This window comes from Tauraco erythrolophus, chromosome 1 (genome assembly GCF_009769465.1).
Source record: "Tauraco erythrolophus isolate bTauEry1 chromosome 1, bTauEry1.pri, whole genome shotgun sequence".
Lineage (NCBI taxonomy): Eukaryota > Metazoa > Chordata > Aves > Musophagiformes > Musophagidae > Tauraco > Tauraco erythrolophus.
Window position 1 is genome coordinate 103,105,689 of NC_141465.1, and position 13,260 is coordinate 103,118,948.

A 13,260-nucleotide genomic window follows, 5' to 3' on the forward strand; every position below is an offset into this window, starting at 1 on the left:
GTAAAAAAAAAAAAAAGCAAAGTCATTCCAAAGCATTATAGATTGAGCACAGCCTAATTTAGGCCATGGAATGAAAGGGAGAAAAACTTTAACAAGAAAGAAGTCACTGAGTTCTGGACCAGGTATTGTAGTATTTCCTGAAAAAAATAGCAACTTTGTCTGGAAAAGATTACTCACATTGTAGCTTTGTTAGGTTTGTTTTATATGCTACTTTGTAACTCCACTACTCCAAGACACTTCCTTAGTTCTGCTGCCTTCTTTTCCAACTGCTGAATGCTCCAGTGCCATTGTCTTTTATTTGAATGGAGCTTGTTCAGTTGGCAATGCAAACGTTTTAGAATAGCATCGTATCTTTTATTTTGCACCTAATAAAAAAGAATAAAATTCACTTCAAAATTTCTTCCAAGTAAAACTATTTACAGAGGTGGGCTCAGCTCACCTAATTGAGTGTAGATTCTCATATTTGATCAAGTCATTCCATGTTCACTTCATAACTACTGAAGAGACACAGACATCTAGAAAGCAATTTATCTGACTTATTTCAGAGATCTGTTTTAGGACAATATGTATCAATATGAATGTGCGCTTGCAGCCGAGAAAGCCAAACCTATCCTGGGTGGCATCCAAAGCAGTGTGGCCAGCAGGTCAATGGAGGTGATTCTGCCCCTCTGCTCTGCTCTTGTGAGACCCCACCTAGAATACTGTGTTCAGCTCTGGAGTCCCCAACATAAGAAGGACATGGAGCTGTTGGAGTGAGTCCAGAGGAGGGCCACGAAGATGATCCGAGGGCTGGAGCACCTCTGCTATGAAGACAGGATGAGAGAGTTGGGGCTGTTCAGCCTGGAGAAGAGAAGGCTCCTGAGTGATCTTCTAGCAGCCTTCCAGTACTTAAAGGGGGCTTACAGGAAAGCTGGAGAGGGACTTTTTACAAGGGCATGTGGTGATACGACAAGGGGAAATGGCTTTAAACTGAAAGAGGGCAGATTCAGATTGGAAGAAACTTTTTACATTGAGGGTGGTGAGTCACTGGAACAGGTTGCCCAGAGAAGTTGTAGACGTCCCATCCCTGGAAGTGTTCAAGGCCAGGTTGGATGAGGCTTTGAGCAAGCTGGTATAGTGGAAGGTGTCTCTGCCCATGATCTTTGAGGTCGCTTCCAACCCAAATCATTCTATGATTCTATGCATCTCTTTCCTACTGAGGGAAAGAAAAGCTTTATCCCACTAAGAGCTCAGTGTGGGTATCTGCTCTCTAGATATCTAAAACTTAAAGTAAATCTCAACCAAACAGCATCTCACAGCTGTGGCAACACTCTGTACATGGAAGATTTCAGGCTTCAGAGTGAGAGGTGAGAAAGGAATAAGAAATTTTCATTCTTTGACAAGTGTGCTTCGGTATAAATTAGAATACAAATGAGGTAACCTAGATGGCTGCAGTGGCATCTTCACTGTTGCGCTGCACTTAAAAAGGTATATTTTTCTTAGGAAGGCAGTACTGTGGCCATGCAGTACTGTATCAAAGTTGCCCTCACTGCTGCCTTACGTGAAGAATGGCTGCTGCAGACAACCCTCTGAAGCTCAGCATTCTGAAGTGTAAAAGCATGAAACATTCATTATAACAAAACTGGAAGTAACAGGCGTTCACTTAATGAAAATTTGGGCTTACTTACCCTAGTTTGAATGGCATATGAGTGGTAGAGTATAATTATTCTTGTGTCTGCTTACTGAAACATTATTACACTGTATTTAACGTATACATGATGGCGTACAGCTGCACTACAGCATTGCCACTGACTTCCTGTGAGCCTTGCTGCTTAAGTTTCACATATAACTAACTCCCTCTCTCCCTAATGTTTTATAAATTACACTGCAAATTCTACTGGTGATGGGTTGTTTTTCTTCATGTTGCCTGGCACATCTGCTGAGGCAGGGAGCACTACTACGCTTACTGGACAGAGGGGAGGGCGAACGTGGTTCTTTTTACTGGGCCTTGTGCACCATTAGAAAAAATTGTCTGAGCACTTGTGAAAAGGACAGGATAGACAAGCATCGGCCAAGAATAATATAGCTGCACACTGATGTGGGGGACAGAGGGCAGCAGGGGACCAGACAGTCTTTTGAGCTTTTTCTTATTATTTTTACATAATAATCTATTTTCTCTTATTTGTGGATGTCTTGAATTAGTCTTTGTGACTGAAGCCTTGTCCCTACACAGGCAATCACCTTAATTTACTGTTGACATCCCTGTCCAATGCTGGGAACAGGCTCTGCTCTTCAAGAGATGAGTAGTGAGGCTGGTGCTCAGGAAAGGGAGCGGGACAAGGTCTACAAGCTGCCTTAAAAGTCCATCAGTACCCTGCCTGATAAGGACCACTCCAGTTATGAATTAATGGTAGGGTTTATTAACTAGCAATGTCAGATCACCGACTTTCCTTGGAAAAAAGGCAGCTTAGGCACAAATGTCCTTGCAGAAGGATATTTCATCAATAATTTTTAACTTTCTGAAATTCAGCTGCTCTAGAAAGGCATTCCAAATTGTATTCCTACATGATGTGCTTAGTTGGAGAAATCTTTGTAGGAAACCAGAATAATACTGAGGCAAAGTAGGAGCACCAGGCCTGTGAGAGTCAGTTCATTCTGTTTGAGTGCCAGCTTAGCCACTAACAAGGCTTCAACAGGAATTCTGTAGGCATTTAAGTGTACAGCTGTATAGGGGCAGACTTAGATGAATTCTTAAACTCATTGCTGAATCAAGGCTCCAGAAATCCTACAGGAACAGCAAACTCATTAATCAGATGCAATGACTTGCTTGTATATGGAAGCTCAGAAACCTGGGAGGTCATATACTCTTTATAAATCCATGAATCCATTCTGTGATTACAGAATGGTTGGGGTTGGAAGGGAGCTTCAAAGATGATCGAGCCCAATCCCCTGTCATGGGCAGGGACATCTTTCACTAGATCAGGTTGCTCAAAGCCTCATCCAACCTGGCCTTGAACACTTCCAGGGATGAGGCAGCCACAACTTCTCTGGGCAACCTGTTGAAGCGTCTCACCACTCTCATTATAAAATAATCTTCCTTATGCCTGATGCAGATCTATCTTCTTTCAACTGTTTATAACCATTGCCCCTGTCCTGTCACTACGGGCCCTGGTAAAAAGTCTTTCTCTGTCTTTCTTACAAGCCCTCTTCATACATTCAAAGGCTGTAATAAGGTGTCTTTGGTGCCTTCTCTACTCCAGGCTGAACAACCTCCACTCTCCCAGCCTGTCTTCACAGGAGAGGTGCTCCAGCCCTCTGACTATCTTCATGGCCCTCCTCTGGACCCGCTCCAACAGCTCCATGTCCATGGATCTCAAAGCTGAACGCAGTGCTCCAGGTGGGAGCTCCATGGTGAGAGTCACCTCCCTTTACCTGCTGGTCACACTTCTTTTTATGCAGCCCAGGATACAACAGGCTTTCTGGGCTGCCAGCACACACATTGCCAGCTCATGTCTAATTTTTCATCTACTAATGTTCCCAAGTCCTTCTCTACAGGGCTGTTCTCAATCAATTCATCATCCAGTCTGTATTAATATCGGGGATTGCCCCAACCCAGATGCAGGACCTTGCACTTGGCCTTGCTGAACTTCATGAGATTATTAGGAGGCCAGTTAGTTTTGGCCCATTTAGTGCTAGAAGCTGAGTCCATGCAATATGTAAAAGTCCTATAAGTGCTGATGTCTTGAAGTGGGGTCAGTCTGCAGATTAAGATAGCTAACTTCAGAGGTGTGTGACCTACACGTCTACAATCCTGTTTTGATCAATAGAAATCTAGCCAATGCATACTATAAAGTCTAGAGAGATCTGATTATGCAGCTCACCCTGCTGTAAACACCTATGTAAGGCCAACTGAATTGATCTCTAGAACACATCAACCGCACCGACTACACCTCCAGTGATGATAATGGGAACCTGTCTGACTCATGCGCATTCTGCATTCAAACATCTGCATTCAGACAACCACGTTTAGGTGTCAGCAGTCTGTAGCTGAACCCCACCACTGCAGCTCAACAGAACTTCACCCATGTGCCTAGTACCTCACTTTGTTCCCATGCTTGGCTTGAGTACTCTTTCCTGAGTTGTGCTGAGGACTGCTGGGTGTTCATGTCTCGGCCTGTCCATTGTCAGTTTTTATATTAAAAATCAGACTGTCTTCCAGAGAGCTCTTAATAGAACATAATACCCTGGAAGATTCCGTTTTTAAACCTGCTTCCTTCTGAGATAAAAAGACCATATAATCCAAAGAACTGAAGAACAGGTTAACCTTCACTATCTAATTAAATCAATTCCGATAACAGAACAGAACATTATTTTTAGGCTGCCTAATTTCACTTCGGGTTTAGAGAACTTTCTTAGGAGGATGTTGCCTTGACAAGAAAATATTTTCTCAGATGCTGAATAGCCTAGACCTATTCTAAAGTGGCCATGTTTTGCTTTTCAGTTTAAAAGTTCTCTGTTCTTCCCTGTCACATGAAAAATGATTCTTTTTTCCTCGTACATTTTACAATGGGCAACAGAGCTAACCTTAGATTGGTTAATCTTTATATTATCAAGCTTTGTTCATTAAATTTGGTGGCATTTATTTGAACTAACATGATAAATGATGTGAAACTTCCAAACTAGAAACCATCTAGACATTCAAAGTATTTTAGTAAGGAACAAAATGTAAAATATAGTTCAATTATTTAAAAAGAGAAGGTTTTAACTATTTATCAGAATTTTATCTTGGCAGCTAATTAGGAGCTGCTGTGTTATCCCTAATTTAATGTCAGCTCAAATTAGGGAGATTCATAGGAAGTCCATTTTCTCGGTGCAATTGATTCTCCCATTGATGAGTTAGTAGGAACCATGAGACAAGTAATGAATAATCAAGTCAGTAGTGAAATTCAAAGTATTCCAAAACTATTATAGAAATTAAAAAATGTGCATTTTGCTTTACTACCATTCAGCGACCTCTTTCTTTTCAGGACATCATTCCAAAAGTTCACAGCTGAACTCCTTCTTAAAAGACTTAAGAAAAAAATGTTCTTAACTTCAATTTTCCTTACAATAGCAATTAAAGTTCTGAATTTTAGAAAGAGTACCAGTATCAAGAATTTAAGATAGCAGTTACTGCATATATTTGAATAATGTATGGCCAGCAACAGTGTATAAAGTATTTCAAACTTCGTTTGCACTACCTACATTGTCAGGAGAACTGTAATTATATTTTATTGAAATGACTCACCTCAATTTCTTTTCTAAGCTTAGCATGCATTTTTTTCTCTTCTTCCAGCAAATCTGTTTTATTATTGATTAACTCTTTCAGTGTTGTGATCTCCCTTTTTAAAAGTGTAATTTCTTCCTGCAGATGTAAGTCAAGATACAGAAATCCCCTCCTTAAAAAGCTGCTCAGTACATCTATTAAACTTATCAAAAATATCATATTTTAACAGTCTTATTTCATTAATGGAGACAAGATAAAGATCTATAATCAACAACTGCACATTATAAAATAAATAACAATTATTAAATTACTAATAATTTGAGAATTTAATTAAAATTAATAACTAAAATAATTTATAATATTACTTCAGATATTTCAGAAGATATACTCTTGATCTGAAATATGCAAACAACTGCAACAATACAGGAATTTGAACTCATTTTAGCTTAATTTTGTTTAAAATGTAATTTATTGCAAAATCAAAGAATATTTACTGTAATATTGGGGATAGATTTTTCTTTCTCATAGGCAAATACAACGTTAATGAGTCTTTATTTATCAGTATTTAAAGATTAGCTTGAACAACCAAATTTTCATCAATTTACTTGAACAGAACAACACCAGATTTTCAATAATGCAAGCTGCATCAGAGTTGAAATCTGTGACCCCATTTCAACTTTGTACTTGTGTTTGCTCATATATTGATGAAGTTTTGTGGTGAAAAATTCCTACATGGTAGTTTTTAATAAGGATTGCAAGTAAAACAATAGTGTTAAACTAGTATACCAAAACAAACATATTTTTCCTCTCTCCTCCTTTCTATCACATCTCATCAAATCTGCCTCCTGTTGGCAAACAGCTCAACTGTAGTTTGCTACCTGTCAGCAAAGTTAAAAGAATACTGTGCTTTTGCATGAAAAATGTAACAACATGGCAATGTTCCACAGAATTCTGAAAAGTGTCCATGTAAGTTTATCCAACAACCCAAAGAAGCCCCTAAATGGTTCGGCAATGATATAGTTTAATTTACAGTTCTGTAATTTTTTCATAGCCGAGTTCATTCGATCACATAAAATGAACCTGACTTTTACAATAATACACAGATAACCAACGGCTGATGGTTTTATTTAATGCATATCAAAGTAAAAATTTCTTCAACCAACTTAGCATTAGAAATTACCTATATTCCCCGTAGTCAGACCCTCATGAACTGTAAACATAGTAGCTAAACTATGCCAAAATTATTTCACGCAAAAGGAAAAGAGTTGAAGAGGAAATAGAGTACCTGCACCTGTTTTATAACAGATCCTTCTGGATTCTGGAGATTACGCATTAATTCCTCTTTCTTTGTCTTTAATTCTTCAACAACAGCTTTCTTTTCAGCAAGCTCAATCATAACTGGCATTTTACTTTCCATCTCCCAAAAGAGGTGTTTATGAGCCTTTATTTTTTCCCGATACTCATTATTTCTTGCAAATGTCATGTCAAACTCTGCTTGTACTGTTTCTGCATCATGCCTCAGCTTTAAATTTTCAGAATACAGGGCTCTGACTTGGGCCTCCAGATTTTCACAGTGATGTTTTGTCACTTCTATGGCATCATCTTGCAGATGTATTTCCCTTTCTGTCGTCTTCGTTTCTAACAGAACAGAATCCATTTCTTTTTCTAGTGCCTCAAACTTTGCCTGTAAAATATTTCAGTGTTCGCTTAAGAACGTTTTTTGAGAGGATAACTGGTTTCTAGTTAAACACTGTAATTTATATTTATTCAACAGAGCCTTTTCCACTTGTTTAATGTGGCTTGAATGGAAAATAATTAAATTTCCATTTCCTAAAATCGTCACCTTAGAGGCACAATGCAAGAATACTATCTTAAGACTTCTCCCCTTAGAATGAGTCTAAAACATGAAATGAACTATCCTTGAAATTACTTTAAATTCCTCGTACTTGCAAGATACATAGAATGTGACAGATCAAACCCAATTCAATTTTTGTTTAGAGCTGAAATCTGTACTAATCAGACTAAAAATAACTAATGAAGCAAAAAAATCACTTATAAACCCACACGAACACATAGACAGGTGTTTGGGATGATGGAGCTTAACTAGCCTGTTCTACTGAAGTTTTTAATCCCACCTTCATCACAGTAGTATTTGAGAGTAGGATTAATACACATCTAGAAATAGTCACATTTCTAGAAATATGCACTAAAAATATGCATCTAGTCCTAAAAAGGCCTCTGCATCTTCTCACTGATGAGAAGGGAGCAACTCCAGGTAGCAGCACTTCAACTCATCATAAGATATCACAGAATCATAGAATCATTTGGGTAGGAAAAGACCTTTAAGATCATTGAGTCCAACTGTAAACCTAACACTGCCAAGTCCACCACTAAACCATGTCCCTAAGCACCACATCTACATGTAAATCTAAGATGGGAGGGCTGAACTGCTGCCTCAGAAATGTTTCTCTCTTTGATGACTACTCAGGGAGCCTAGATGACTAATACAGGCTTAACATCTGACTCGTAGGTGATGTAAGCTTGCTATGATGAATCCCACCCAACAAAACAGCCAACAGTAGTGCATTAAGTGAGACAATTGGCATTGTGATTTATGTCACCTATTATCTTTTCCCTAAAGGAAGCATTATGAGTTCTATGAAATCTCTTACTCAATGCCTTGGAACAGATTAAGACATTATTAACTGTTAAAACCACAAAGTTTCTGCGTAACTTTTAATTTGGAAATCTTGGGCTACAGTTTGAGCAGGATTTGTATCACCACCAGCCACCATTTACTGAGGACAGGAAAACAAAAGATCTTAATGGCAAAGATCTATAATTTTGGAAAGGAAAGTATTGTTTTCCATGTCTTTTGTGACACACAAGTGGGAATAGACATAAAGATGTAAAAGTAGTTCTGCATTCTGACTTTAAGTTCCTAATTATTTAACTTTGCTGTTCTGCTAACATTAATGTTTGTATGGAATCTCCTAGAGTCTGGGCTTTCTTGAAAGAAAATGGAAAATGTCTAGAAGAGGAAGAAAATGAATGAGCCAAGTTAATTACCTAGGGCTCTAAAGTTCTGTGGGGTTTTTTTGAAAACAAATACCCTAGTTTAAATTGTCTGATCACAAATTTATTATGAGATGGTATATAACCAGGTGAAAGCTTCTTGCAAGGTGTGGCCAGTCAACTGACATTCCTGAGCTATAAAACTTTTCACTGCTCCTTCAGAGAATTTATCTCAATTATTTCAGTTATAGTGCTATTCATATGTTACAATTGGAACTCTTCTATTTCCATTTGCATTCTTCCATGCTCAAAAACGCCTGAATGTTGTTGTCTTTCCTCTGACTTAAACGTAAGTCTCTCGATAGAAATTTGATCTCAAAGGTTAAATAATAATTGAAAATTTAACAATTTCTGTGAGAGATTAGAACAGAAATTATTACAGTCTTCACAAAAACTACATGCATCCAGTGTCCTACAAAATATTACTAAATAAAACCAGCATTTAATAACTATTTAGGACCCTCTACTTCAAACACACAGAAAAAAGTATTTTGTATGAAAAAGATGCTAAGAAAAAAATGAGAGTCAAGTGAAAATCTGCTAAAAAGGATGATTTTAATTTTTTTTCCTATTAATTTCTCATGAAATCATTATGAAAAATTCAAAGAGCTCTAACTTTGTACTGAGTTTTTGTGGGTTGTTTTGGGTTTTTTTCCAAATAAAAAATAAAAGCTTCTGCTATAACCTGCTCTAATGAAGTCTTATCTATTTTGCAGCCTTAAAAATAACAATAAACATACACAATTTTGGGTAAGCCTAAATGCTACACACAGGAACAGAACAGCTGCCTTACACTTAAATGCAAACACTCAGAAAAAATTAAGCACCATCAGCTTCTCCTGTTCACAGGAATACCTCCTCATCTAATTAAATAATTAATTAAGCCACTCTAAACGAGGCTTATTACCTGCAATTGGAAAAGAACTATTTTGCTTTTTTCTATCTCTGATGCTTGTGAATGCTGCTGCTCTGCAACTTTTTTTACAACTTCAATTAGTGATGGAGAATTTTGCTTGGCCATTTTAGGCAAAAGTGCAGAACTATAAGGGCATAAAGAAGAAACGAATTATTTATCACCATGCTACTTAATTCCTAACTGGTAATGAAAACTAACAATATTAAGGCCTCTCCTATGGGATCCCAAATCAGTACGTTATTTCAACTGGCTCATTTTTTATTAACAAGAACAGGTTACTGACGGGCGGTGCTCAAAGCAAATGATAGAGAATTAGAACCCTTTCATACAGTTTCATAAAATAAGGTATTGCAATGTTCTTCTGGCTTCTCCACAGCTCAGATCCTCAGTTTGTGACTATAGTCATAGCTCTTAAAAGCATCTTAAGAGCATTTCAAATGCATGCTCTCATATTTAGGCTGAATATTTGCGATATTGCTGTTACCATACTGCAACTGCCTGCTATCTTAATTAGTAAACTATCTTAATTATTAAACTATCATTAAGATAAACAACATTGAGAAAGCTGTCACATTGAAAGTCACAAACTAATACCACTGTAAAGATCCCCCCCGAGTGATGAGAAAATATTTAGTACTATTTTCGTATCACTTCGGATGGAATTAAGTTAATGGAGAAAACCTGTATTGTTAGACAAAGCCACACTGAACTCTCCAGAAAACGCAGTTCGTCTGGCACAAGCTCATCTTCAGGCCCAATATATTAAATGGCGCCCAGATGACCCACGAACCGTGCCTGAAGGCTGGCAGTCCTGACCAAGGAACCGCATCTATCCTTTTAATGTTTGCCCTGCCACCCCTCGCTCCTCCCCTCCATCCCGCTCCAGCACTGCGCACCCCTCAGCACCAAGCAGGCCTGTCCCCACCGCACGCAGCCCCAAACCCCCCCAAGCGGCACTGAAACGCGAGCAGGGTTGAGCCAGGCGCCCTGGCACGACAGGGCCACCTCCTTCCGCCACCCACCCCACCGCCGCGGGCCAGCAGGCCGAGCGCCGCCGGCCGCCCCCTCCCCTCTCCTCCCGTCCCGTCAGGGGGACGCTGCCACGGCCGCCCCTTCCTGCCCGCCACCCGCCAGGGAGCGTCGGCCAAGGGCCGGCCCCGCGGCGCGGCGCGGCGTGCGGGGCTTAGGGAGCGTCGGGCAGCTTCGGCGAGGGAAGGCGAGCGGCGGAGGCGGCGTGAGGCGCCGTTAGCTACGGCCTAGGGGCAGGGAGAGCCGGGAGAGCGCCGGAGGGAGGGCTGTCCCCGGCAGGAGGCGGAGGAAGAACGGAGGGAACAACTCGTTCTGTCGGAAAGGGGGTGGCTGCTTCGCAAAAGGGCTCGTAGCAGAGCGCGGCCGGGCTCATCCTGCGGCTGAGGCAGGTTTCCTTCTCTTTTTTTTCCGCTTCTGACTTCCCCGAGTTACCTAATTCATTGTATTAAACTGCATTTTCCATCATAATTTGTTAGTGTTTGATACACGCTGCAGAGAACGTAAGTTTTGCTGAGCACCACTGGGTTATGAAGAAGAAAAGTGGCTCAGTTTCTCCTGCTCTACACCGTGCCTTGTTGTATAGCCACTCATATTCCTCTGAACTGCAGGTTAAGGAACTTTAACCCTAAACCCCACAATTTTTATGATTTTAATTGCTCATCTCTGTATACAATCATAGAATCATAGAATGGTTAGGGTTGGAAGGGACCTCAAAGATCATCTAGTTCCAACCCCCCTGCCATGGGCAGGGAAGCCCTCCACTACACCAGGTTGCCTAAAGCCTCATCCAACCTGGCCTTGAACACCTCCAGGGATGGGGCATCCACAACTTCTCTGGGCAACCTGTTCCAGTGCCTCACCACCCTCAATGTAAAGAATTTCTTTCTTATATCTGATCTAAATCTGCCCTCTTTCAGTTTAAATCCATTGCCCCTTATCCTATCACTACACACCCTTGTAAAAAGTCCCTCTCCAGCTTTCCTGTAGGCCTCCTTCAGGTACTGGAAAGCTGCTATAAGATCACTCCGGAGCCTTCTCTTCTCGAGGCTGAACAGCCCCAACTCTCTCAGCCTGTCTTCATAGCAGAGGTGCTCAGTCTCTTTAATCCCTTTTTTGAAATGGCATAAGCTGAATATTTCAGCTGGAGACATAACAGCAATTTGTCATTTTTCAGTATTGTTTTGTATCTGACCTTTTCGTTATCCTTTCTCAGCATTCTGCACGAAAAATAACTCCAGTAATTATTTTTTCTGAGTCTGGTTGAAGGAAAGAAAATGGTGTTGGTCTCTCTCCATCAAGTCCATCTGTTAATTTTTACTGGCCAAGTTCAGCCACATTTGACAGTGGGGTGGAAAGCCTCAGAGATAACTCTTATTTCTGCAAACTTCATGAAAATTGGTGTCTGGGTGGGGATGGACAAGATACCCGCATCAGTTTATTTTGGGAGGGAGAGCCAGGAGGATTCAGGTCTCATCTCTTTGTCCAGGAAAAGCAGAAGGGGAAATGGGGAGAACTCCCAAGGTGTGTTCTGGACCTGGCAGAAATGTAGATTTACTGCAGTTGCAGGAAAGGTAGGGACAGAAGACATAGGACAGCAATTCACAGGAAATCAGGTTTTATTAATTCCTCTGTTCATGAAAAAAATATTTTTTTCTTGTCCTTTAGTTGTCATATACTTATCTGTCATAACTTAGATTTTAGCACAGCTGAGAAAACGTATTTATTATCATATGATTCTTGGACAATGCCTGAAACAAATCCCTCATTCCCCCACTTTCTTTTTGACCTTTGCATTGTCCTGTCAAAACATTCAGATGTTTTTACAGAGGTCTGCGAAATTTCCAACCGGTCTGAGAAGAAGTTGCCGTCCTCGTTTCGGGCCTGTGGCCCTGAAGACTGACTTCTCGTAACCTCTCTATCTGGGTCCTTCTGAATATACTTTTTCTTGACTGACTGCCAAATTCTTCACTGGAACACGCAGTTACAGCTCGGAAAAGGGAACTCTTACAGTCTGCACAAGTTTTCCTTAAACTTCTCTGTGTTCTTGTTCTGTTTTGCTGTGCCGTATGTTGCTGGATCTGAGATTGTGCAAAGCTGATGCGTTAGTACGTATGATTACAGCAGCGAGTTCCGTGGCGGGGTTAACACTGCTTCCGGCTTTAAAGCTCCCCAGGCAGTTAATCATGTTGGTGCTTTTCAGAACAGTTTGTTATTTCCTGTGGATACTGACACTAACAGCAGGGTCTCATCATAAAGAAGAAATACAGGTTGCCACTCCAGTCTTACCTAGAATAGGAATTTCCGTGTTGTACAAATCAATTGCAAGACTGACAGTGAGAAGTGAGATATATAAAGCTGGTAATGTGTGTTTATATCAGATGATACCTTTCGAGAGCTTAAAAGGATTGTCTACCTGTGTAAGTAAATTCCTGTGTTTTAAACTTTGGGTTTGTTTATGAAAACTGCATGTACTTCAATGTTTTCATCGTAAGTGCTGATTTCCGTTTCTTCAACCTTGCCTAAACGCCTCTAAGTTAAGAGAGGCAGAATGTTTTATTTTAAGAGGGTTTTATTGACTTCTTTTTTCCCATCATTTTTTAATCTTTACTGTTTTTTAACTTTCCTTACAAATAGCTTTTATCCCTGTTCATTTGAACTGCTTTAATGGACTGTTTTCTTTCTCTGGGCATCTCTTTCTGGCAGATGTTAAATATTTCCTGCCTTTTCACGAAACGATGTCAGTTCTCTGAGTTTCTGTAAGACAATAAAGGTGACCAGTAGGATTCAAAGGTGCAGGAAATTGACAGCAAGTTTGTCTTGACCAACAGTGAGCTTTTAGAATTAGATTTCTAGGGGTTTTGAAAGTTGCTTTTCAGATCTTTTTTCTACCCTGAGCTGTCTCTTCTCTGTTTTTATTTCCTTCGTTCTTTCTTGTCTGTATTCACTTTGCCTTTCTCCTTTCACTCTTGTTGCCCTCCTCACCTCTCCTCTCTTC

General features: G+C 40.1%; 1 protein-coding gene across 1 annotated transcript; it reads right to left on the reverse strand.

Annotated features, from left to right (window-relative positions):
- Positions 1 to 200: 200 nt before the first annotated feature.
- Positions 201 to 9,341, reverse strand: CCDC122 (coiled-coil domain containing 122). The gene is made up of 4 exons (XM_009988646.2): positions 9,228 to 9,341; positions 6,531 to 6,929; positions 5,267 to 5,383; positions 201 to 365 (listed from the first exon to the last, which is right to left on the reverse strand). Exons 1-4 carry the CDS (start codon positions 9,339 to 9,341, stop codon positions 201 to 203), a joined length of 795 nt encoding a protein of 264 aa, XP_009986948.2.
- Between the last annotated feature and the right edge of the window lie 3,919 nt (positions 9,342 to 13,260).